Raw genomic sequence first — 26371 nt, 5'->3', positions numbered from 1 at the left:
ATACTCCTCCCTTCTTGCATCACTTCTAGTTTGCAAAACCCTCTCATATGCTAACTTTCTCTCCCATACTACTCGCTTTACATCGTCATTCCACCAGTCGCTCTTCTTCCCTCCCGCACCAAGTTTCCTGTAACCACAAACTTCTGCTGAACACTCTAGCAGTACATTCTTAATATATATAAAATTCATATTTAACGACAAATAAGCACATGAAAAACACACGAGGATACGCCTGCAACGAGGTGGCAGAGATAAAAATTAGAAACCGTGGACGAGTTGATGGTCGCCAGATTTGGTGCGAGAGTACTAGGTGGATGCTGGTGGGTAACAAAATAACCCACGCAGGTTTAGCACTTTGCATAGCTGCAGTACTGATACATCTGTCTCTGTGTGGCCACAGATGGTAGCGGCGTTAAGGGCGGCATGACAGGTGGTGTGCAGGAGGTGGAGGATCTGATCCACCTGGCGGGACCACTCACCGAGGATGCTGTACTCAAGACTCTACACGCGCGCTTCTGCTCCAACCACTACTTTGTGAGTAGAGTCAGTGATTGTGTGGGGGAGTGTGTGTGGGGAGTGTGTATGGGGGAGTGTGTGTGGGGGAGTGTGTGTCGGGGAGTGTGTGTGGGGGAGTGTGTGTGGGAGTGAGAGTGAGAGGAGAGTGAGCAAGAAAAAGAAAACTGAATTATTGAGGAAGCGAAAATGGGGATGAGAAATGAAATCATTGTATAGCGTCTCACATCCTGTCCCATTCTTAACTTCCTTGATAATTCCATATATCCGCAGATAGTTACACTCAGAAATTAATTTCCTGCAGCAAGTTTCTTATGCAGGGGTCCAAAAGCTAATCCAGGGTTTCTTAACCGGGGCTGTCCATATTCCCTGTGGGTATGTGAGCCAAATATTAGGGGTATGGGACTCCATTTCTGAATAATTTGTCGTTTTTCTATAAATAAATGATAAAATCCTTATGGTTTTCTTTCAGCTGTTCTGTTGTTAGCTATTCACATGCAAAGTCAAACCAAACTGTTGACATCTTTGAAGTCATACTGGTACCTAATAGTACTGGTGAAGTCATACTGGTACCTAATAGTACTGGTGAAGTCATACTGGTACCTAATAGTACTGGTGAAGTCATACTGGTACCTAATAGTACTGGTGAAGTCATACTGGTACCAAGCAGGACTGGTGGTAGTGGTGATGATTACCATAGTCTAGTAAAGAGGGTTATAGCAGCATATTGGACAATCCATTACGGGTCTGTAATCATAAAAAGGTTAGGAACTCCTGCTGTAATTCTTGAGAGCTTCCACACACCACCCTCTTCCTCTCCGACACCAAATTATATATACACTGGGAGGTGTATTTCTCTGTTGAGAGTTTCTTTAATTCCTTCCTGGTGGTGCACAGGTTACATGCATCAATAATGACCTTAGTGTGGTTTATAATATTTAAACCCATCAACTGCGCCAGCGCTCTTTGATAACTCCTTTCTTACCTTTGCTTTTTGCCGTCTGTTCTGTGTCTAATTTAGCAATTCCCGCTTTTCCTATATCAGATTTCTTTGTACAGGTCGTACAGTTGAGGAAGATGTAATTTCCTCATTCCAAATAGCTCTCTCTCTCTCTTGCTTTAATTTCTTTATTTTGCTATTGATCTCTTAGAAATTTGTAAGAGGAAGTGTCATCTCTGAGATCATTATGGCTGCTTCTTATAAATCAGTTTTGTGTTGTGGTATTTTCTTACTTTTTATTTTGTATGGTACCTTAGTACGCCTGGTTGATCAGGCAAGCACCAGACGAGCCTGGCCCAAACCCGGGCTCTGGGAGTAGAAAAACTGTCGAAACTCATCAGAGGTATATCAAAGGTACGCTAGTCAGTAAAACTGGTCTATGGTTCAGTGATTCCTGTTTCCCTATTTGCACATTGGGATCACTTTTGTAATTTCCAGCTGTCAGGCATTTGCCCTGTTTCTGCCTTTCTTCGCAAGCTGGTACAGTTCCTTTGCCTCCTTTCACATTATCCGGCGTGACATCCGGTAACGTACCATTGCCACCAGTTTATCAGATTTCCTTATAAAAACTTTCACTTCTTACTTGTATCATTTTAGTTTCGTGTATTTTTGTTGCTCGCCTTTTTCTACGTCTTGACATCTTCTCTGATTCCTTCGTGAACACTTCCATGTTTGCTCAGCTTCCTACATATCTTCCAGCCTTCCCTTATCAATTTACCACTTCTTCCTGGAACCATACGTGACACAGTGGTACTTCCTCTCTGTCTTCCTCCTCGTAGGTAGACCTTAATACGATGTTTGCTTATCGTGGTATCCCTGTCTGCTTCTTTGAATTATAGATCTGGCTGTCGTATCACTGCTACACTCCATGAACGTCAGAACGTTTATGGAACGTCTATGTGGATGTTCCACCTCTACTGATTATCTTCTTCATTACCTTAGGGAGGAAGAGAGAGTGTCTATTCACCTAGATGTACTCACCTAGTTGTGGTTGCAAGGGTCGATTCACAGCTCCTAGCCCCGCCTCTTCACTGGTAGCTACTAGGTCACTCTTCCTGCTCCATGAGCTTTAGCATACCTCTTCTGTGTGTGTGTATGTGTGTGTGTGTGTGTGTGTGTGTGTGTGTGTGTGTGTGTGTGTGTGTGTGTGTGTGTGTGTGTGTGTGTGTGTGTGTGTGTGTGTGTGTGTGCCTCTGGTTTAGTCTCTTAAATATGATCGACCAGTTTTACTTATTTCTCGCCTCCTGTGTTTAATTATATTTTCTCTTGGTGGTGGTGGTGGCGGTGGTGGTGGCGGTGGTGGTGGGGGTGGTGGTGGCGGTGGTGGTGGCGGTGGTGGTGGCGGTGGTGGTGGCGGTGGTGGTGGCGGTGGCGGTGGTGCAGCAATTTAGTGCACTGATTGGCTGTGTGGTGGAATGGTAGTGGATAATGATGCAGTGACTACTGGTAAGTGATGTTCTTGTGAAGGTCTTGTGAGTGTGGGTTTGTCTCTATGGAGTATGGATTGTATTGCTTTGGCGAAGATTCGTTATACATCGGAGGTAATAGTAATTAACTGGTAATCCTTGTTGCTGTGCTGGTGGTGGTAGCAGCACTGTATGTGTAGAATTAGTGTTGGTGGTGGTAGTGGTGGTAGTGGCGGTAGTGGTGGTAGTGGTTATAATGTCAGCAGTAGTGGTAGTAGTAGCGTGTGTCTTGGTTGTGTGTGTACTCACCTATTTAGTTGAAGGGGTCAATTCATAGCTCCTTGCCCCGCCTCTCCCTGCTTCAAGAGCCTTATCGTACCTCATCTTTAAGTTATGTATGGATCCTGCCTCCACTACTTCATTCTCCAGAGTGAAGGCTGAAGAAATACTTCCTAACGTCCCTATCATTCATCTGAGTTATGCACTTACAGCGGTGTCCCTTTATTCCTGTGTCCCATCTCTGAAACATTCTGGCTCTCTCCACCTTGTCAATTCCTCTCAGTATTTTATATGTTGTTATCATGTTCCCCTTATCCTTCATGTCATCCAGTGTCGTCAGGTTGAATTCCCTTAACCTCTCCTCGTAGGACATACCCCTTAGTTCCAAGATTAATCTTGTTGCAAACTTTTGCACTCCAGTTTCTTGACGTGTTTGACCAGGCGCCCGCTTGTATGTGTGTATGTTTGCGTTCATGCGAGGTATGAGACACAAGAGTCAGACACTGCAGGAGAAATAAAATTCCTCCAAAGGCCCTGACAGACCCTTTGTTTTTCTTTTTGACGGTTAGTATAAAATCCGCAAAATGTTATTCGTGTATATAAAATAAGTGCCATTATTATACAGAAATGGCTCTCACCTTTTGAAGTCTATGTCCTCCGACCCTTCTTCCCCAACACAATCCATTTATCGTCTCCCTTTTGATTCCTGGTTCTCTACTTCGTCCTAAAAACAATACATAACAACGACTTGTGTTGAGCAGCCGCATGTTTTATAACATTTACATTTTTTATCCTGGCGTCTCCCTCGCTCCAGACCAACGTCGGCCCAATCTTGCTGTCGGTGAACCAGTACCACGAGGTGGGCAACGCCCTCACCCTCACGTCGACCAGAGCGGCGGCGCAGAGTCCTCACCTCCTTCGGGTAGTCCACGAGGCTGTCCGTCAGCAGAGCGAGACAGGCTACCCCCAGGCCATCATACTCTCAGGTAATCCATTCTTCTGTCAACTTGTTCGCCTTTTGGCTTTCCCGAGACTTCCATATGACTTCTTATTCACTGGGTTGGCGAACGCTCCTTTCGCCGGCTGCACGTAGACTAAATTAAATGGAGAAAAACGCGTGCAGTGACGATATATGTTTTTAAATAACGTTTTCAAGCACATTCCATTAGAATCAGTTTTCGGTTCATTCGGATTAGATGCTCCTGGGATCCTGAATCCTTCATCACGCATTTTACTTCTAAAATGTTCATAGTTGCTTAAAAATCTCTATATTATGTGGTTGAATTTTAACTGATCATATTTACAACTCTTTCACTCTAATCAGAATATATCTGCAATGTTTTAGTTTACAGTTGTAGACTAGCTTTAGTTTGGTAGTCCTGCGCCAGACATCTCTGTATAGTCCTTGTGGCTTAGCGCTTCTTTTTGATTATAATAATAATAATCTGTGTACATCTTTCTAGTTTTGCAGATTATTCTGTCTTCGATTTTTCTGTGTTATACGCAGGAATTTTCCTCAGGTGTTCCAGGACACATGTCTTACTGCCACTCATCCTCGTTCAGTGGAACTCTTCACTGCCACATCCTCTATCCTATCACTAGCATCTTTTTCTCTTCGCCTCTTCCTCATGCCATGGTTTAAGACTTAGTTACATCTGCATTATACCTATTCCTCGCCCTGCTGTACGTTAACCATCCTTTGGTACTCTAGCATTCATATCAAAGTTATTATAAATATTCTGGACATTTTCTTTAAATCACATTATAAGCAGTTTTTCCTTATTTCGAAACTGATTTTTTGTACATTTAGGAACTAATCATTGGGGGTTTGCAACAAATACACTGGACAGTTTTGTTTTTGTCTGCTGGTATCTCACAGCATCGAAAGGCGTCAACATGAACCGTAATACAAGTAAAGATATATTTGTAAATGTCCTTCAGATGGTCAGGAAACGTATCATAATCATCTACGTCCCGTCAACAGGTGCTTCCGGGTCTGGCAAGACCTACACGTCGATGCTGCTGTTGCGGCAGCTCTTCGACGTGGCTGGCGGCGGGCCGGAGACCGATGCCTTCAAGCACTTGGCTGCAGCCTTCACGGTACTCCGCTCGCTCGGCTCCGCCAAGACCAGGTCCAACTCGGAATCTAGTCGTATTGTGAGTCTGCATCTGGTCCGTCTTATCACACTAGTACAGAACATAGAGTAAAAGAAAAGATGGTTGCGTACATGCTGTACAGATATATTGTTCTAAAAGAGGCATTTAACATATTAGCTAACAAACCGGACAGAAACGTCAACATAAGCTTCTCTTTCCTGTGTGCGAGTAATTTGTGTGTTGTTCCAGTCACGGTATTGTGCTCATATGTTCTTCATAATTTTATTTGTGAGGCCCGCAAGGTAGAACCCAAAGTGAACCAGGCCTCTGATATACGATTTTGCATCGACAGGGTCATTTCATAGAGGTTCAAGTAACAGACGGGGCTTTATATAGGACCAAGATTCACTGTTACTTCCTGGACCAGACGCGGGTGGTGCGGCCGCTACCAGATGAGAAGAATTATCACATATTCTACCAGATGCTCGCTGGACTCACACAGGAGGAGCGAGGTCGGTCACCCAGTCACTCCTACCTCCTATTCAGGGTATATTAAGAAAGGTTTATGATAATAACAGCTGATTTGCAAAAAAGTTTAAAGGAATTGGATAATGCAACACTCTGTGAATTATATATATGTCGTGCCGAATGGGTAAAACTTGTGATTTTGGCTTAAATAGCAACTCTGTTCTTGCCGAATAAGGCAAGCGAATATTTCTGTATGCAGTAATTTCGCAAAAATCACTGAACCTAACGATAAAAAAATATATTTAAATTATTGTAAATATATTAAATTATTGTAAACTTATCTAAAATATATTTAGTTGGATTAGGCTAAATTAAATTGCTCTTGTTATAATAAGGTTAGGAAAGTTTTCTAAGGTGCTTTTGGTACAAAATTATTAATTTTTACATTAACATCAACGAAAAATATTTATCTTTAAACATATAAGAGAAAATTTTAGAAAGGATTTAATTTTAAATGAGTTCTTGCTAAATGGCCAGTTTTACATATTCGGCACGACACACACACACACACACACACACACACACACACACACACACACACACACACACACACACACACACACACACACACACATATATATATATATATATATATATGTCGTGCCGAATAGGCAGAACTTGCGATCTTGGCTTAAATAGCAACGCTCATCTTGCCATATAGGACAAGTGAAAATTTGTGTATGCAACAATTTCGCCAAAATCATTCTGAACCTAACGAAAAAAATATATTTCACTGTGTTTGTTTAGTATTAAATTACTGTAAACAAATCTAAAATATATTTAGTTGGGTTAGGCTAAAATAAATTGTTCTTGTTATAATAAGGTTAGGTAAGTTTTCTAAGTTCCTTTTGGTGCACAATTATAAATTTTTACATCAACATTAATGAAAAAAATATGTCTTTAAACGTATAAGAGAAAATTTTAGAAAGGACTTAATTTTAAATGAGTTCTTGCTAATTGACCAGTTTTACATATTCGGCACGACATTATATATATATATATATATATATATATATATATATATATATATATATATATAAACACGTAAATAAAAAGCATATATTATTTCTGGATCACAATAGTTTTACATTAATCGTCATTTTTTATATAATTATATACGAATAAGAGCAACATTCATAATATCTCTGAAAAACCTCTTTTTCAAATTTGAGAGAATGTTTAAAATTTCAATATTATGTTTATTGTACGGCTACGACGTGATGTTGTTTCACATGTTTATGTTTTACTGATACCGAGAGTATCAGTAAGAATAAAGTTGTTGTGTCTCACGGTAGAGTATTAACGTGTGTTGTGTTACAGGTAAGCTGCATCTGGAGGGTCACAGCGTGCGTACACTGAGGTACCTGAGTGAAGGAGATGTCCGTCAAGACGAGACTGAAGACGCGCGCAGGTCAGTACACCACCTTAGTCACTCCCCCTCCTGTGTAGGAGGAGGGAGTGAAGCCACACCTCAGTCACTACCCCTCCTGTGTAGGAGAAGAAGGGAGTGAAGCCACACCTCAGTCACTACCCCTCCTGTGTAGGAGAAGAAGGGAGTGAAGCCACACCTCAGTCACTACCCCTCCTGTGTAGGAGAAGGAGGGAGTGAAGCCACACCTCAGTCACTACCCCTCCTGTGTAGGAGAAGGAGGGAGTGAAGCCACACCTCAGTCACTACCCCTCCTGTGTAGGAGAAGAAGGGAGTGAAGCCACACCTCAGTCACTACCCCTCCTGTGTAGGAGAAGAAGGGAGTGAAGCCACACCTCAGTCACTACCCCTCCTGTGTAGGAGAATAAGGGAGTGAAGCCACACCTCAGTCACTACCCCTCCTGTGTAGGAGGAGGGAGTGAAGCCACACCTCAGTCACTACCCCTCCTGTGTAGGAGAAGAAGGGAGTAAAGCCACACCCCCTCTGGGAGCGACTGAGGTGTGGCAGGGAGGGAGTCAGTGCTTCACCTCACTCATCGGTTCCTTTTATTTATAATAGATTTGAATAAATTCAGTCTGTTTTTTTCCCCTAATAATAAGTAGTTATGAGTTGTTGTTGACTTTTTGGCCTATAAGGAAAATTTTAATGATTTTTCTTCATACACAATGACTTGTTTCTATATATTAAATTTACTGCTGAAAGTAAACAGGAAGTGCCCCTTCCTGTTTATTGGATACATAGAGCAACTGGCATGAGACACATTAAAGGAGGAGTGACTGAGGTGTGGCTTCACTCCCTCCTACACAGGAGGGGGAGTGACTGAGGTGTGGCTTCACTCCCTCCTACGCAGGAGGGGGAGTGACTGAGGTGTGGCTTCACCCCCTCCCTCTCCTACACAGGAGGGGGAGTGACTGAGGTGTGGCTTCACTCCCTCCTACACAGGAGGGGGAGTGACTGAGGTTTGGCTTCATTCCCTCCTACACAGGAGGGGGAGTGACTGAGGTGTGGCTTCACTCCCTCCTACACAGGAGGGGGAGTGACTGAGGTGTGGCTTCACTCCCTCCTACACAGGAGGGGGAGTGACTGAGGTTTGGCTTCACTCCCTCCTACACAGGAGGGGGAGAGACTGAGGTGTGGCTTCACTCCCTCCTACACAGGAGGGGGAGAGACTGAGGTGTATATCACAATATGGAAAATAACCACTGTGTGTTGCATCTTTTGACTACGATTATGCTTTTATATTTGAGAAAGGTTCAAATGTGTTCTAATTATTATATCGCAATCTTCTCCCTTCACAGCTAAAAGGGACAAGGTCTGCTTCATAATATTATCTAACGCTACAAGTACCATGGTATACGATATATGATGTTCAACACCACTGTATATTGTATTCTATTCTGTATTTTGTTAGGCGATCGTAATATTAAGTATGTGATTTTCACTTGGGGAAACCACTAGTTAGTGCAGGTTACCTGTCAGCAACTTGTCTACCAGTTAAGTCTCGTGATCCCACCTTACGTCGGATCCCCCCTCCTTAGCACTGGCAGTAGGTTCACCCATACACTCCCGAGTAGTACCTTATCTTGTACTCTCACACTTAGTATGGTCTCTGTTTTCTAGAGTTCTCTGTTCATATTCCGATCCCTTGTATAGGAATATCGATAAAATTTCCTGTATGGATTATTTGAATTTCGTGTCTCTGTGAAGACATTGATATGAGTTGTGTTAGCAACGTATCAGTTATTTCATGTCTTATATTGCCTAACTCTAACAGTAGTTGTATATATAACTCTGTCTTTATGTGTAAAGGAGAGAGAGGTAATTTTATGCTCTTTATAAAGATTATGGTTCATAGAGATATGAAGATCCACTCTTAAGTTTTATTAATATTAAAGACAAGGATTTTACTCGTGAGTTTTGGTCATCCTAAAGAAAGTAAGATTAACAAAGAAAGCCTCTTTGGTTAAGAAAGTTATATTTGCCGCAGTAAACCTTTGTTGCTATTGGAGTTCTTCCCTAGACAAAAGCCAACATTCAAACTGATTCCCCAACAATAGGATTAGTGACCTAATGTAAACCCCTTCTTCCGCAACACTGTGAAAAACAGTAAAATTTCCAAATACTTTTGTGATTTCTCACATTTTCAAGGCCCTGTAAAAATAACAGAACAGCAGAAGGCTTATAAGGCTGAGACATCACCTCACATGTGACCTCACACCTGACCCAGAACGCTGAGTGTGGGAATGTAGTGAAGATTTGGTCAAGTAGAATTTATGAGTGACATCTCAGGTATAGCTTAAATCCCTCACAAAGTCTATTAATTTTAAATGAATCTAATTTATATATCCCTGAATTAATATTCACATTAAAGTCAATATTTTTTTTTTATATGAAACTTGATTCGATTATATTTCTCTCAACTATGGACCGGCTTGATACAATTTTCTCGGCTTTTTGAAAATCAATTGGGTGATTAAAAATCTCTCACGTGAATAAACAGAGCATTAGACTCTTGTCCAGTTCTGATGCTATATTTATATTGTCTTCAATTCTCTTCCCAGTTTGTCAATAATAAACTTTATCGCATTTTTTACAGGGAATCTTATGGACACATCCATCAGTATTTTGGAGAAAATTCTTAATCAGATATTTTTTTTACTGTATCAAGATTTTTAAATACAACTTTGCTTTTAATTTTTTTAAGCAGAGTATGTACATCAAGAAGGTTTTCATGGTATAGAAAAATCATCATACGTTTTTTTGAATATGCTTGTTTTCCCTTTCCGAATTTTAAAAATATTAAAAACTGTTAAACAGGTGTTTAATAGTATATCACAGAAGTGGTGTTCCTGAAGCCTGATAGTTTACACACCTGCAAGATGAGTCCAGATGTGTTTAAATTAAATATGTAACGCAGTTGTTTGCAACCTTAAAGTTGACAGTGTCTACCGTCCAGGTGTGTTTGAAAGACCACACGCCGTATAGCAAATTTTAGTCAGAATTTGAAATCGCCCTATTAGTGGAACACCGTAAGGCGAAACGCCGTAAGGCGAAATGCCGTAAGGCGAAACGCCGTAAGGCGAAATGCCGTAAGGCGAAACGCCGTAAGGCAAAACGCCGTAAAGCGGGGTCCTACTGTGCTCTGTCCATGATACTCCAGAATTATTTTGAACAATGACTCAGCTAGTCAGGTAATAATTATTTTGTTATTATTTACACAAATAACTCGCACATAAAAGAAACTTACGTCGACTTCGGTCAGACTTGGTCCAAGACTGACTGAAACGTCAAAAGTTTCTCTATGCTCATGTTATTTGTGTATTGTTCCAGTCACGGTATTGTGCCTATTTTTTCTGTTAATATTTAATTATGCAACCAGCACTACTATGTAAAAATGTATATGTAAAAACGTATATGTGGGACGGCGGCGTGGTACCTACGCCGGAAAGTAGAATGTATTAGAGTAGAAAGAAGTAACAGCAATAACAATAATATTGATTAGTAGTTTAAGCAAGATTATGAGGCTCGTAGCATTTTACAAACCAAGCAACATTTGCAGGAATTACATTACGATAGTGCGTTAAGAATGTGAAAGACTCTATATCGCCATTTGCTTGTCATATGTGTGCACTGAAATATAATCTCCTCATAGCGATATGATCACTCACTGGATCAATGGGGCTGCCTAACAAAAGTCCCTTCGGCAAAAAATGTATATCCTTTAAAATCTACTGGGTTTACCAGGAGTCAGACGAGAATAATGCTTCGTAGACCTTAAACAGCGCAAGCTTAACAATCCCTCATATCATTTATCATTCTATATTACAGGAGTAGCCACTCGTTAGTCTCTAAATATTTCACTCATATCACCAAAGCTTTTAGTCAAATACCTACATTTCGCCTACTGCAAATAACTCATTTACACCGTACCTTCTTTAATCAACATCAGTGTACATCTGTAAAGCAGAACAGACGTCTTTGCAATGTTCTTGTGACTGAATTCATTTATTGCTACCGTTACTGAGTCCATTGCTCTTGCAAGCATTTCATTACAATTGTAATTTTCTGCAAGATGTGGTCCAGTTCCTGGACGCATTATTGCTTCTGAAATATTTTGGCTGGCCCACAGGATGGGTACGAGATGACTCCTGCCCACAGGATGGTTACGGGGTGACTATCGCCCACAGGATGATTATTGTGTGACTATCGCCCACAGGATGGTTATGGGGTGACTATCTCCCACAGGATGTTTATGGAGTTCACAATAAAACTATCAAACTATGAACGTAATCTTAAGTTTGTTCTTAGGTTCGAGGCGTGGAAGACGTGTCTGGGCGTGCTAGGGATCCCCTTCCTGGACGTGGTGAGAGTCCTAGCTGCCGTCCTCCTGCTGGGTAACGTCACCTTCATCGAAGGCCAGGGACTAGAGGTTGACATTCAGGGCGGCAGCCACGAACTCAAGGTACCTCTTCGTAATCTTGCGATAATCAACTTCATTTCCTCCAGATGTTAGAAGCTGAAATACCTACTGTTATACATCAATTTGATCATCAATATTGACGTTTTTAACGTTATTGTACTGTAAGATGATGCATGCTGACGCACATCCCTAGACGTTGTGTTAGTGGTTTTGATTGCGTGTACTGTGTTGGTCAGAGCGTATCGGCGCTGTTGGGGGTGTCTTCTGCGTCGCTCTACCGAGGTCTCACAACACGTACTCACAACGTCCGCGGCCAGCTCGTCAAGTCTATGTGTGATGCTAATATGGTTAGTGATGCTTCTCTTACCATTATATCTGTGTGAATATCTCTCTCTCTCTCTCTCTCTCTCTCTCTCTCTCTCTCTCTCTCTCTCTCTCTCTCTCTCTTCATTTTTCCAGTGTTAGACTCCTGTCTCCTCCGTGATGGAGGACAAATGGAGAAAGGTGCAATAAATATTTAAGGACGAGAAACTTTTATAAGTTTGATATAATGGTTAAAGGGCAAGAATGAATTCTGAAGAACTAGAGGTAGAAACAGGTGTGTTTTAAAATGGGTCTAGAACGCAGCCTGTCTGCCAGCGTAGTGTCAGTCTTGTGCTGGACGAGTCACTTGGGTCCAGTACTTCATACAAATATTAATATTCACTCATCTTTCCCATCTAGCTGGAGGAACCTGCAATGTCTTCATCTCGTTTACTCTCCTGAAGTTTATTTTGTATAGCAATGCTTTTATATACCGAGAGATACTATATTTATAAGACAATGCGTATATAGTTCATGGCATTTTATGCAAAAATACATGTATATATTTTATTAACATGTTTATTTTGTTTATCAGTTATCTGCTACTTCTTACTTCTCTCTACCTTCACTGAAAGAAGAATTGATAAAGGGTTCATGATCTAAGGAATTGAAACTAATTGCCATCCATTTCCCAGGCCCGGTATGACTCTTACGATTTAATGCTTCCCCCTTCACCCACGAATGTAATATTAAGATTACATAACGTTTAGTAAAACGTGTTTCCTTTTGTGACAAATGTTAACAAAGTTGTACGTTAACTTTATCTCCTCAGTCCAACATGACCCGAGACGCCCTGGCAAAGGCTCTCTACTGCCGCACCGTCGCTACCATTGTTCGGCGTGCCAACTCACTCAAGCGACTTGGCTCTACCTCAGGCACCCTCTCCTCCGACAGGTGAGTCTGCTCACTACCTCAGGCACCCTCTCCTCCGACAGGTGAATCTGCTCACTACCTCAGGCACCCTCTCCTCCGACAGGTGAGTCTGCTCACTACCTCAGGCACCCTCTCCTCCGACAGGTGAGTCTGCTCACTACCTCAGGCACCCTCTCCTTCGACAGGCGAGTCTACTCACTACCTCAGACACCCTCTCCTTTGACAAGTAAGTTTATTACCTACCTCAGGCATCCTTTCCTCCGAAAAGCAAGGCTGCTTAGATTTCCTCTCCTCCTACAGATTAGTTTTCTGCCTTACACGCTGTTTTCTCGACCACAGAGCATCGTGCGCTCGTTGCTGTGCTTGCAAATTTTGAAAAATTAGTGGACTTAGAGGTTTGAAAAAGGCAATAATAAAACTCATAGTGCATAAGGTCAGTTTCCGCCAGGAAGTCATGGAATAAGTATGTTCTTCAGGTGGGACTTGCGAGCGAGGAAGTGCATGTGGGTGTAGTAGCTGTCGAGAGTGAATTATGTCTGCTAGTTGAAAAATTGGGACGGCTTAGTAAGATAGGTTAATTGGCAGAGTTACCTGGAAGGGTCGCAAACAGCGGCTATGAGGAGGATGCCATGAATAAAACCTTTTAGATAGTGTGAATCCCAAAATGATCATTCCTGGTGACAACGGTCATGCGAGATATGTTGTTTTTGATGATATAGGTGGTAAACTACAGGCCCAGACTGAAGGCGTCTATTTCTGTGGCGGAAAGTGTGTTAGAACACAGATTGTTTAGGATTTCTGTGCATACCACGCTTTCTTGCTTTGCCGTAGTAACTGAACAGTAACAGTGGTAGTCTGGCTAAGAATAAATTCCGGAGTGCGTCTGTCAGGAGTGGGGAATGAAACACGGGAGTTGAGCAGCACTTACCGAAGTCTCCTGAGAGAATAACAAAAAAGGCACAATACCGTGACTGGAACGATACACAAATAATCCGCACATAGAAGAGAGGAGCTTACGATGACGTGTGACTTTGTAAATGGTCCAAGTCGGACCGAAACGTCGTCGTAAGCTTCTCTCTTCTATGTGCAGGTTATTTGTGTGTCTCCTGAGAGCTCTACAGTTCATCGAGTATTGAGTTGCTGCGGAGGTACTCTTCCAAGAAGGCACGTGAATTGCGATGACTTTTAGCCTTGTGTAGAAGAGACAGGTACTTTCTGCAAGCCACGTCCACAGTGTGTTGCAGTTTAAGACAATAAGATGTGAACCGTGGGAATGACTACCGGAAAGTGGTTTATTGAAAAAAAAGACAGAAAAGCAAAGTCTAGGACATACTAAGATGTTGCTCCGTTTCCTGTTACATTGATCACTTCTGCGATACAGTTTTGCATATAGACAAAAAGTAAGATATAAGAGTAAGGTTATGGCCTGGCGACAGTTACATGATATGAATGAAGTTTGAGATGACCTAAGGTGACCTGTGAGGTCACATGATGGTTGTGTCATGCGGTGGGCGGAGCTTAATAAACATGTCCAAGTGTTTGTTTACGTGTCTGTTACCAAAATTTATACCATAGTAATCAGATACTGCAACAAGATTGTCAATAGTTAAGAAAAACAAGTTGATGATTAAAACATATGTGCAATAGATGGGTATCTTTACTGTTGAAAAGTTTCGCCTAGGCGTTAGGCTTCATCAGTCAAATACAAAGGAGAATGTATTATAGGCAGCAGGAACAGCGACGTAAAGGCGATGTAATCAGTCCATCAACCCGCTGCATATGTGTCTTAATTATCAACTAATTTTAACATAAGAGAAACAAGGTATGTCTGAGGACTCTACCTTACAGTGCTCCTCCTTCTTGCACAAAGTCACGAGAAAAGTTATTAAATCGGAAACTAAATCGGTTCCTTAATAGAAAATGTTTGAGAAAAGCGGTTGTTTGCCTCGTGATGCCAGGCGGTGTCGTAAGCTTGTTTCAACACATAAAAAACTCTGTAATTATCGAATGGTTAGCCACGAAGGCGTTTTGAATGTATGTATGGAGACGTAATATAGAGTCGATGATAGACAGCCTTTTTTTAAAATAAAATGATGAGGGGGGAGAGTTCTGAGTCTGTGAGTGTTAAAACTCACCTGAAAACTGTCAAAAATAATAGTAAAATAAAGACTGAAATCAACTCAGAGTGATCATACACTAAGAAACACACACACACACACACACACACACACACACACACACACACACACACACACACACACACACACACACACACACACACACACACATACACAGGATTTCACACCTGAGAACTGACCCTCTAAACCTCCCTCCCTCTCTCTCTCTCCCTCTCTCACTACCTATCTCCCTCTCTACATATCCCTCTCTATCTTTCTCTTTACCTATCTCTCTCTCTACCTATCTTTCTCTCTACCTATCTCTCTCTACATATCTCTCTCTCCCCTCTCCCATCTCTCCCCTCTAACATCTCTTCCCTCTAACACCTCCCCCCCTCTAACATCTCTCCCCCTCTGACATCTCTCCCCTCTCATTATCTCTCCCCTCTCCCTTTTCCCATCTCTCTCCCCTCCTCCTCTCTCTCTCCCCGTATCCTCTCTCTCCCCTCTCTCTCTTCCATCTCCCCCCTCTCTCCCCCTTCACCCCATCTCTCCCCCTCTCTCTCCCCCCTCTCTTCCCCCTCTCCCCCTCTCTCTTCCCCTCTCTCTCCCCCTCTCTCTTCCCCTCTTTCTCCCCTCTCTTTGCCCTCTCTCTCCCTCCCCTCTCTCCTCTCTCTCTCTATCTCTTTCACTCTCTCTCTCTTCCCCCTTTTCCCTTCTCACTCTCCCCCTCTCTCCTTCTACCTTTCCCTTCTCTCTCTCTCCCCCTCTCTCCTACCTTTCCCTTCTCTCTCTCTCCCCCTCTCTCTCTCCCCCTTTTTCCTTCTCACTCTCACCCTCTCTCTCTCCTACTTTTCCCTTTTTTTTCTCTCTCTCTCTCTTCCCCATTTTCCCTACTCACTCTCCCCCTCTCCTACCCTTCCCTTCTCTATCTTTCCCCCTCTCTCCCACTCTCCCCCCTTTCCCTTCTCACTCTCCCTCTCTCTCTGTTTCTCTCTCCTGCTACCTTTCCCTTCTCTCTCTCTCTCTCTCTCTCTCTCTCTCTTCCCCATTTTCCCTTCTCATTCTCCCCCTCTCCTACCCTTCCCTTCTCTCTCTTTCCCCCTCTCTCCCACCCTCTCTCTCCCCCTTTCCCTTCTCACTCTCCCCCTCTCTCTCTCCTTCTACATTTCCCTTCTCTCTCTCTCTCTCTCTCTCTCTCTCTCTCTCTCTCTCCCTCTCTCTCTCTCTCTCTCTCTCTCTCTCTCTCTCTCTCTCTCTCTCTCTCTCTCTCACTAAAAAAATGGTGGGGACTCACAGTAACCAGGGATCAGATGAGAATGGTTCTGGTAGGGAGGAGTGGATGGAGGAGCAGTGGAAAAGGATGGAACGAGAGTGAGAGAATAAATTAGGAGAGCTTTCTGAAAAAATGGAGAAAGAGCTCTCTGTGAAATTGGAAAAGAGGTTGGAGAAGGAGACGAAGAATTGGGAGGCACAAGTCGAAACTGCAGTAGCCAGGATAAGGGTCCTAGAAGTTGAGATAAACAGGCAGAAGTGAGTTACAGGGGCAGTGACCAGAGAAGACACAGCGTATGAAGCTGAGAGGCCAAACAGGAAGGAAGGAGATATGAATTATGCTAAGGTCATGTCAGCCTGCCAAGAAGGGCCAAGGAGTGAAAGGGAAGAGCAGCTGGGTGCAGATGGAGAGGGTGATAGGTCGAATGCTGAGGCACAACCATGCTACCAAGAGCACTGGAAAAATCAAGGGAGAAAATGACCACATACAGACAGGATCCAGAGTCACAGAGGGAGAGGCAATGGGAAGAGGAAAGGGCAAAATCAGTGTTTATCCATGGGCTTCAGGAGAAACAGGATAGGACACATACTGAAAGACGGCAGGAAGAAAGAAAGGAAATTGAGAAAATCATCACAAGATTGTAAATTTTCAGAGAATAGGGGGGTACTTGATGGGGAGAAACTGACCGATCAAGCTGATTCTCAGGACAGAAACAGTGTGGAACAGGATCCTCCAAGAGAAACCACGGTTGAAATACTCGGAAGAGTACAAGAGGGTGTTCCTAGACAGAGACAGAACACAAACAGAATGACAGCAGCTGAGGGAAAGGACAAAAAAGCGAAAGGAGCTAGGAAAGGAGACAAGGATGGAACCAGCAGAGGTCAGTCAGAGCAGAATAGAGCAGCAAGGGCAAGCACACACACACAACTATCCTCAGAACCCCACAACCTATCACACCATCCCAACACACACTACAATCCATACCCACAGCTTCCACCCAACACCCAGCTATAGAATCCCACAGTATGCTACCAGGTCTCCCACCCTCACAGGCCCCCAAACCACAGTATTGGAAAGGAAACTGAAGGTATGGTACACAAACGCTGATGGAATAACAAATAAGTGGGAGGAGTGGCATGAAAGAGTCAAAGAGGCATCACCAGACATCATAGCTCTCACAGAAACCAAGCTTACAGGTATGATAACAGATGCCATCTTTCCAACAGGATACCAGATCCTGAGGAAAGACAGAGGGAACAGGGGGGTGGAGGAGGGGCATTGCTGATCAAAAACCGATGGAATTTTGATGAGCTGGAGAGAGGAAACAGCGGAGAAGAAAGTGATTACATAGCGGGAATGCTTCACTCTGGAGGTCCCAAGGTGGTAATTGCAGTGATGTATAACCCACCACAGAACAGCAGGAGGCCAAGGCAAGAGTATGACGAGAGCAAAGAGCGAAGGTTGACACACTGGCTGCAGTGGCCAGAAGAGCTTATGCATGCAGGGCAAAGCTCCTGATCATGGGTGACTTTAACCACAAAGAGATCAATTGGGAGAACTTGGAGCCACATGGGGGCCAAGATACATGGAGGGCTAAGATAATAGAGGTGGTACTGGAAAACTTCATGTACCAACACGTAAGGGACACTACAAGAGAGAGAGAGAGGAGAGGATGAACCAGCAAGACTGGACTTAGTATTCACCTTGAGTAGTGCAGATATTGAGGACATCACATATGAAAGACCCCTTGGGGCCAGCGATCATGTGGTTTTAAGCTTCGAATACACAGTAGAGCTACAAGTGGACGGGGAAGCAGGAAGGCCAGGACGATTGAAGCCAAACTACAAGAAAGGGGGCTACACGGGAATGAGGAACTTCCTGAATGGGGTTCAGTGGGACAGAGAACTGGCAGGGAAGCCAGTTAATGAGATGATGGAATATGTAGCAACAGTGTGCAAGGAGGCTGAGGAGAGGTTTGTACCCAAGAGTAACAGGAATAATGAAAAAGCCAGGATGAGCCCATGGTTCACCCAAAGGTGCAGGGAGGCAAAAACCAAGTGTGCTAGGGAATGGAAGAAATATAGAAGGCAAAGGATCCAGGAGAATAAGGAGAGCAGTTGTAGAGCCAGAAACGAATATGCACAGATAAGAAGGGAGGCCCAACGACAATATGAAAACGACATAGCAGCAAAAGCCAAATCTGACCAGAAGCTGTTATACAGCCACATCAGGAGAAAAACAACAGTCAAGGACCAGGTAATCAGGCTAAGGAAGGAAGGAGGAGAGACAACAAGAAATAACTGTGAAGTATGTGAGGAATTCAACAAGAGATTCAAAGAAGTGTTCACAGAGGAGACAGAAGGGGCTCCAGAAAGACGGAGAGGTGGGGCATACCACCAAGTGCTGGACACAGTACACACAACCGCGGAAGAATTGAAGAGGCTTCTGAGTGAGCTAGATACCTCAAAGGCAATGGGGCCGGATAACATCTCCCCATGGGTCCTGAGAGAGGAAGCAGAGGCGCTATGTGTACCCCTAACAACAATACTCAATACATCTATCGAAACAGGGAGATTGCCTGAGGCATGGAAGACAGCAAATGCAGTCCCAGTCTTTAAAAAGGGAGACAGACATGAAGCACTAAACTACAGACCAGCGTCACTGACATGTATAGTATGCAAAGTCATGGAGAAGATTATCAGAAGAGTGATGGAACACCTAGAAAGGAATGATCTCATCAACAGCAGCCAACATGGTTTCAGGGACGGGAAATCCTGTGTCACAAACCTACTGGAGTTCTATGACATGGTGACAGCAGTAAGACAAGAGAGAGAAGGGTGGGTGGATTGTATTTTCTTGGACTGCAAGAAGGCATTTGACACAGTTCCACACAAGAGATTAGTGCAAAAACTGGAGGACCAAGCAGGAATAACAGGGAAGGCACTACAATGGATCAGGGAATACTTGTCAGGAAGACAGCAGCGAGTGATGGTACGTGGCGAGGTGTCAGAGTGGGTATCTGTGACCAGCGGGGTCCCACAGGGGTCAGTCCTAGGACCAGTGCTGTTTCTGGTATTTGTGAACGACATGACGGAAGGAATAGACTCCAAGGTGTCCCTGTTTGCAGATGATGTGAAGTTGATGAGAAGAATTCACTCGATCGAAGACCAGGTAGAACTACAAAGGGATCTGGACAGGCTGCAGACCTGGTCCAGCAATTGGCTCCTGGAGTTCAATCCCACCAAGTGCAAAGTCATGAAGATTGGGGAATGGCAAAGAAGACCGCAGACGAAGTACAGTCTAGGGGCCAGAGACTACAAACCTCATTCAAGGAAAAAGATCTTGGGGTGAGTATAACACCAGGCACATCTCCTGAAGCGCACATCAACCAAATAACTGCTGCAGCATATGGGCGCCTAGCAAACCTCAGAACAGCATTCCGACATATCAATAAGGAATCGTTCAGGACCCTGTACACCGTGTACGTTAGGCCCATATTGGAGTATGCGGCACCAGTTTGGAACCCACACATAGCCAAGCACGTGAAGAAACTAGAGAAAGTGCAAAGGTTTGCAACAAGACTAGTCCCAGAGCTAAGAGGTATGTCCTACGAGGAGAGGTTAAGGGAAATCAACCTGACGACACTGGAGGACAGGAGAGATAGGGGGGACATGATAACCACATACAAAATACTGAGAGGAATTGACACAGTAACAAGGGGACACAGTTGGAAGCTGAAGACACAGATGAATCACAGGGATGTTAGGAAGTATTTCTTCAGCCACAGAGTAGTCAGTAAGTGGAATAGTTTGGGAAGCGATGTAGTGGAGGCAGGATCCATACATAGCTTTAAGCAGAGGTATGATAAAGCTCACGGTTCAGGGAGAGTGACCTAGTAGCGACCAGTGAAGAGGCGGGGCCAGGAGGTTGGACTCGACCCCTGCAACCTCAACTAGGTGAGTACAACTAGGTGAGTACACACACATAAACCCGGTAATATTTACTGCAAGTAGACAGTAAATGGAATATACTATGTATTTCTGTCTATATAATCTTTAAAAGCTAAACTTCGTCTTTCCATTAGGAAATATTGTCGATAACTTACAGGTGAATTTCAACCTTATTAACCAGGTGGATTTCAGCCTTATTAACCAGGTGTAGCGAAAGGCAATAGATAGATTTAACAAAGTAACTTACGATAAGACGGTTTGGTAAGTGTTTCCTGTGTTGCAGCAATGAGAGCGTCCACCACCAGGCGGAGGTGGCGTCCCAACACGCGTCCACGGTGGGCACCGCCGGCTCCAAGGCATCAAAGTCAATGAGCGTCCTTAATAATGCTGTCAAACACGCCACGGACGGCTTCATCGGCATCCTTGATATGTTTGGATTTGAGGATCCTAAGGTAAGTTTCCCTTGATTGTGGAGAATCTGTGGTAGGTTCCTCTGTGATTGTGGGGGGACCTGGTAGGTTCCTCTGTGATTGTGGGGGGACCTGGTAGGTTCCTCTGTGATTGTGGGGGGACCTGGTAGGTTCCTCTGTGATTGTGGGGGGACCTGGTAGATTCCTCTCTGATTGTGGGGGGACCTGGTAGGCCCCTCTGTGATTGTGGGGGGACCTGGTAGGTTCCTCTGTGATTTTGGGGTGACCTGGTAGGTTCCTCTCTGATTGTGGGGGGACCTGGTAGGTTCCTCTGTGATTGTGGGGGGACCTGGTAGGTTCCTCTGTGATTGTGGAGGGACCTGGTAGGTTCCTCTCTGATTGTGGGGGAACCTGGTAGGCCCCTCCGTGATTGTGGGGGGACCTGGTAGGTTCCTTTGTGATTGTGGGGTGACCTGGTAGGTTCCTCTCTGATTGTGGGGGGACCTGGTAGGTTCCTCTCTGATTGTGGGGGGACCTGGTAGGCCCCTCTGTGATTGTGGGGAGACCTGGTAGGTTCCTCTGTGATTGTGGAGGGACCTGGTAGGTTCCTCTGTGATTGTGGAGGGACCTGGTAGTTTCCTCTGTGATTGTGGGGGGACTTGGTAGGTTCCTCTGTGATTGTGGGGGACCTGGTAGGCTCCTCTGTGATTGTGGGGGACCTGGTAGGTTCCTCTGTGATTGTGGGGGGACCTGGTAGGTTCCTCTGTGATTGTGGGGGACCTGGTAGGTTTCTCTGTGATTGTGGGGGACCTGGTAGGTTCCTCTGTGATTGTGGGGGGACCTGGTAGGTTCCTCTGTGATTGTGGGGGGACCTGATAGGTTCCTCAGTGGTTATGGATGACCTGGTAGGCTCCTCAGTGGTTATCCGTGACCTGGTAGGCTCCTCAGTGATTATGGGTGACCTGGTAGGCTCCTCAGTGGTTATGGATGACCTGGTAGGCTCCTCAGTGGTTATCCGTGACCTGGTAGGCTCCTCAGTGATTATGGGTGACCTGGTAGGCTCCTCAGTGGTTATGGATGACCTGGTAGGCTCCTCAGTGGTTATCGGTGACCTGGTAGGCTCCTCGGTGATTATGGGTGACCTGGTAGGCTCCTCAGTGGTTATGGATGACCTGGTAGGCTCCTCAGTGGTTATAGGTGACCTGGTAGGCTCCTCATTGTCTGAAAAACAGACATATAAGTGAGTGTAAATAGGAAGCACGTCTCTCTCGCCTCCACCAGGTCTTGCACTGAATAATCCACATGGGTTTAGCATTGAACATGAATTAAACAAAACAAAAAGTTGAAGACCAGATCGACAACTTAAGCAAGAGTCTGTGTGTACTCGCGGGAGTAGAACTCTGAGGCAGTACCTTTTTTGTGAGGCTCAGTGTGAGTTGTTGTATTTCTTAGAGTCCACCAGCGCCATAGTTAACTCAGTCTACGAATTCATAACAACATCCCAGACTGTTGTCTAGTGAAGTCCCGTAGGAAGGAGATAAAGTGAGAAATTTTCCAGCACTGCAAACGAAACCATTTGTCGTGTATATTGTTCTGAAACAGGTAAAAACAGGAACCTGGGTCAGGAAAATAGTCTCAGACATCTTATACCTTGCTATAAAAATAGGGCTTAATTTTTAAAGGCTGTCACATAGGCCTCCAAGAACATGATAAAATGGATTTGAAAGCTGAAAATTAATTTGAATTGTCTAAAATAAACTGAAAAATATGCGTCAAAAAAATATATTTCAAGTGAATTTGAAAAAATAGAAGCGAACAGACAGGAAAGCGGAGTTTTTGACCATGACACGAAATAGGTGAAGCTAAACATTATAGAGAAAGTAAGAGAATCTGTTGATTCAAGTTGTCATTACTAGACTTAGGATATAAGTAACTCTGGCATGACAGTTTGTGTATAAGTCTCGTCCCAGTCCCCCTCCCCGACACACACTACAATAAGTGGTCTCAGATTGCACAAACAATCCTCCCTTCAAAAATAGCTTCAAAACGCCCTGCAGGAAATGGTCAAATTCCTGCTATTCGGCGAGAATATAGTTAATGAAATGATTCATATGTGAAATAAACAGAGATACAACTGTTTTCCAAGTGGTATTTGTGAAGTATCTATACAGCCCTTCCTCCATCCCTCTCCTCACTTCCCTTCCCCAACACCTGCGTCAGGAAACACTCGTCCTGGTTCCTGATAAGCCTTACCTAACCTAACCTGTGTCCTGCAGCTTTTCTGCGGAAACTGGAAATATTAAAGCAGTTGTTTTTTTTTTTATATGGAGTTGGTCGGCGGCTTCTGCTGCGACAGCATGAAGCTTGGTGTCACTCGTGGCTCGTATATGGTTATTAACAGACTTCTTCATCTTTCTGTCTCAGTGAGAGACGGCCGGTGCGTTAAAAAATAAGAATCGTAATGTGACCAGTTACTAAATGACACCGATGCTCACTAAGGAGGAGCCCGTTATCTTCGTCCTGATAGCAGGTCATAGCGGATCCAGGACCACTGTTTACATGGACCCCAATGGAAATAAGTCACTCTGTCTGACTTTTTTGGGTTATCCCAGGTTCTCTACACATATGCTGCTATGTATGATAATTCTATGTAACTGTATTTGTGTATACCTGAATAAACTTACTTATGGACTCTCAGACTGCTCTGGGAACCCTGGTACAATATACTTCAGTACAGCCAGTGGCTCTGAAGATACAGGATTGGCTCTCCCATACCCATGCCTTACATAAGACCGTCTGTTTCTTTTGTTATGCAGGCAGTGTTAGTGTCCCTGATAATGTGCATGGTAACACTTGATGTGTTTTAATAGAGGCAGCTTCTAACTCTTTATAAATATGTCTTTTTTTTTTATTTATTGTTCTGTGTGAATGCATTCTTTTTAGGAGAATGTATTTTATTTGTTTTAATATTAAAGTGTATGTATAGGTGAGCCTTCATTAGGTTGACGAATTAGACACAAGTGCAACATCTGGGTATCTTTATTTGTTGACGTTTCGCCATCCAGTGGCTTTATCAGTACAATACAAGGACATAATGTGAAGACTGTAGAATTCTATACAAGAGATGAGGCAATCAGTCCCTCAGCCTTGGAGTTGGTGAAGAGCACCTTAGTCTTCAAAACTACGGTGCTCACCGTAGTGAAGATCACTACGAATTGGTAAATATCACTACTGTGGCCTTCACCAGTTCCAAGGCTGAGGGACTGACCACCTTATCTTTTGCATATCATTCTACATTCTTCACTTTATGTACGTGTATTGTATTGATAAAGCCACTGGTTGGCGAAGTGTCTACAGATAAAAGATACCCAGATGTTGCACATGTGTCAAATTCTTCATTTTGTCTGTATTATATATCGTATACAACTTTATTAAGTTACTGACCAGAGTTCTTCAAACTTTGTAACTTCCTGTTTGTACAGCCATCCCACCTGGAACACCTGTGTATCAACCTGTGTGCTGAGACGATGCAACACTTCTACAATACACACATCTTCAAGTCATCAATCGAGTCATGTCGAGAGGAGGGCATCACGTGTGAGGTTGAGGTTGATTACGTAGACAACGTTCCGTGCATCGACCTCATCTCTTCGCTGGTGAGTCTCCGCGTCTACGTCATGATACTACGTGTCATACATCGGTAGTCTGAGCTGATAATCATATAATGTAAAGAATGAATTGTGAGGTCGAAGAATAATGTGCCTTGAGATTACGAAATTCCAAATGTATTTATGACGTAAATATAAGAAAACTGTACAGTCATATTTTTAATATAGATTAGTCCAAGTTGGACCAAACTTCCTCATAAGCGTCTTCATCCTATGTGGTTATTTTTGTATTGTGTATATAGAACTCTCCGTTATTAGGTAAGTCACTCAATTTCCAGAGCTTTAAAATGATCATATAGGGCAGCGTTTTCCTTCCACTAAGAGATGACTGTTGTGTCTCCAGCGTACTGGTCTTCTGAGTATGTTGGACGTGGAGGGGTCGGTCAGAGGCACACCCGAGAGCTATATCCAGAAGGTGAAGATCCAGCACAAAGGCAACATGAGACTATTTGAACCCAAGACCAACCACATCAGGTCGTTTGGCATCCACCACTTTGCAAACAGAGTTATTTATGATGCTTCAGATTTTCTTGGTAAGCAGTGTTTTTTTTTTTTTTTTTTTAGATTCCTTCAAGGGGATGATCCTCTCAAGCTGGTAAAAGGCTGATATGTAAAACACATGTGCAGCAGTTAACCTTATTCCGAAACGTTTCAACTATGTAGTAGGCTTCGTCAGTTGAGTACAGAGGAGGCAGCAGAAGCAGTACAGCCGTGAATACAATGTAATCAGTCCATCACCCTTGAAGACAGTTTTGAGGTGATCATTTCCAATGATGACGGACTAATTACATCGTCTTCACATCTCTAATGTATTGTATACCATTTTCATAGTCACTAGTGAAGGGCTCTTGTTCCAAACAACTGGAGCTATCCTTCTTTGGATCAAGTATGCTTACCTCCCATGTTCTTAGGCGTTGCATGAACGGAAGATTGAAGAATGATAAATGTTGTTTTACAGAGACTTAAGAGGGAGGTCGCAACGCACAGGTGAAGCAGCAGCAGTCAACACACACAGCAAGACACATCCCTGAGCTTCCCTAGCACTCGGGCTGCGGTCCAAAGCTGGGGTGTGGCTCCAAAAGGATCCTGTATTGCTTGTTGCCTTTGGACCTCCTGACATGTCTGCTGCTTTGTAGCTGCCACATCATTCGAGCCCAGTGGAGCGGGGCTTGTGGCAGCCCAAGGTGCCTAGCCCATTCCCCGCCCTCGCGAGCACCGTGAGGGCGGGGAATGGGGCTAGGCCTGAGGACAATTGGTCTCAGACGATGAAGAGGTACTTGTACCTCTTCCCATGGAAGACATTACTCACAGACACTCCCGCGATAGGGACCCAAGGCCGGGTCGCTAACTGGCAAAGACCCGGGTCGGCAGTACCGGGGTATTTAAGAAGAGACTTAAGAAACCAAACCCGTGTGAATCATTCGGTAACAGCAGTGGAGGCTCGACCCTCCTTTCCCCCCAGTAGCAGGGAAAAGAGGGTCGAAACTTAAAAAGTAATACCTGGAGCCAGCACACCTGAGTCGCGGGGTCCCACCTACACCTGGAAAGCACTAGTGGAGTAAAGCGAAAGCGGTAAACCCGTGAGTGTCACTAGATGCCTGGGCATCTTGTGACACTCACGGGAATAGCGCCGTGTGTGTCCGGTCGTGTTGTGTGTTGAGATGCAGCTGACAGCTGAGATGCAGCTGACAGCTGTAGGGAAACGAGGTCTCGACCCGGGAGAGTCCTAACATAAGTGGGAGACCAGTCAAGGTTGACAGCTGTCTGGGAGACCAATCAAGGTTGACAGCTGTCTGGGAGACCAGTCAAGGTTGACAGCTGTCTGGGAGACCAGTCAAGGTTGACAGCTGTCTGGGAGACCAGTCAAGGTTGACAGCTGTCTGGGAGACCAGTCAAGGTTGACAGCTGTCTGGGAGACCAGTCAAGGTTGACAGCTGTCTGGGAGACCAGTCAAGGTTGACAGCTGTCTGGGAGACCAGTCAAGGTTGACAGCTGTCTGGGAGAACAGTCAAGGCTGACAGCTGTCTGGGAGACCAGTCAA

The 26371-nt window shown here is 44.1% G+C and overlaps 1 protein-coding gene across 5 annotated transcripts in view; it reads left to right on the top strand.

Annotated features, from left to right (window-relative positions):
• dachs (unconventional myosin-IXb-like dachs) overlaps nt 1-26371 on the top strand; it is a 663425-nt gene that overhangs the window by 618966 nt on the left and 18088 nt on the right. For all 5 annotated transcript variants that reach the window (XM_070085317.1, XM_070085318.1, XM_070085319.1 and 2 more), the window contains 11 exons: nt 401-534; nt 4013-4184; nt 5183-5355; nt 5648-5807; nt 7144-7234; nt 11562-11715; nt 11910-12020; nt 12809-12930; nt 20536-20704; nt 24145-24318; nt 24674-24863. In XM_070085317.1, coding sequence (XP_069941418.1) covers nt 401-534; nt 4013-4184; nt 5183-5355; nt 5648-5807; nt 7144-7234; nt 11562-11715; nt 11910-12020; nt 12809-12930; nt 20536-20704; nt 24145-24318; nt 24674-24863 — 1650 coding nt within the window. The remainder of the gene's footprint in view (nt 1-400; nt 535-4012; nt 4185-5182; nt 5356-5647; nt 5808-7143; nt 7235-11561; nt 11716-11909; nt 12021-12808; nt 12931-20535; nt 20705-24144; nt 24319-24673; nt 24864-26371) is intronic.

Source organism: Cherax quadricarinatus, chromosome 15 (assembly GCF_038502225.1).
Source record: "Cherax quadricarinatus isolate ZL_2023a chromosome 15, ASM3850222v1, whole genome shotgun sequence".
Lineage (NCBI taxonomy): Eukaryota > Metazoa > Arthropoda > Malacostraca > Decapoda > Parastacidae > Cherax > Cherax quadricarinatus.
This window is presented reverse-complemented; position numbering and strand designations above follow the sequence as displayed.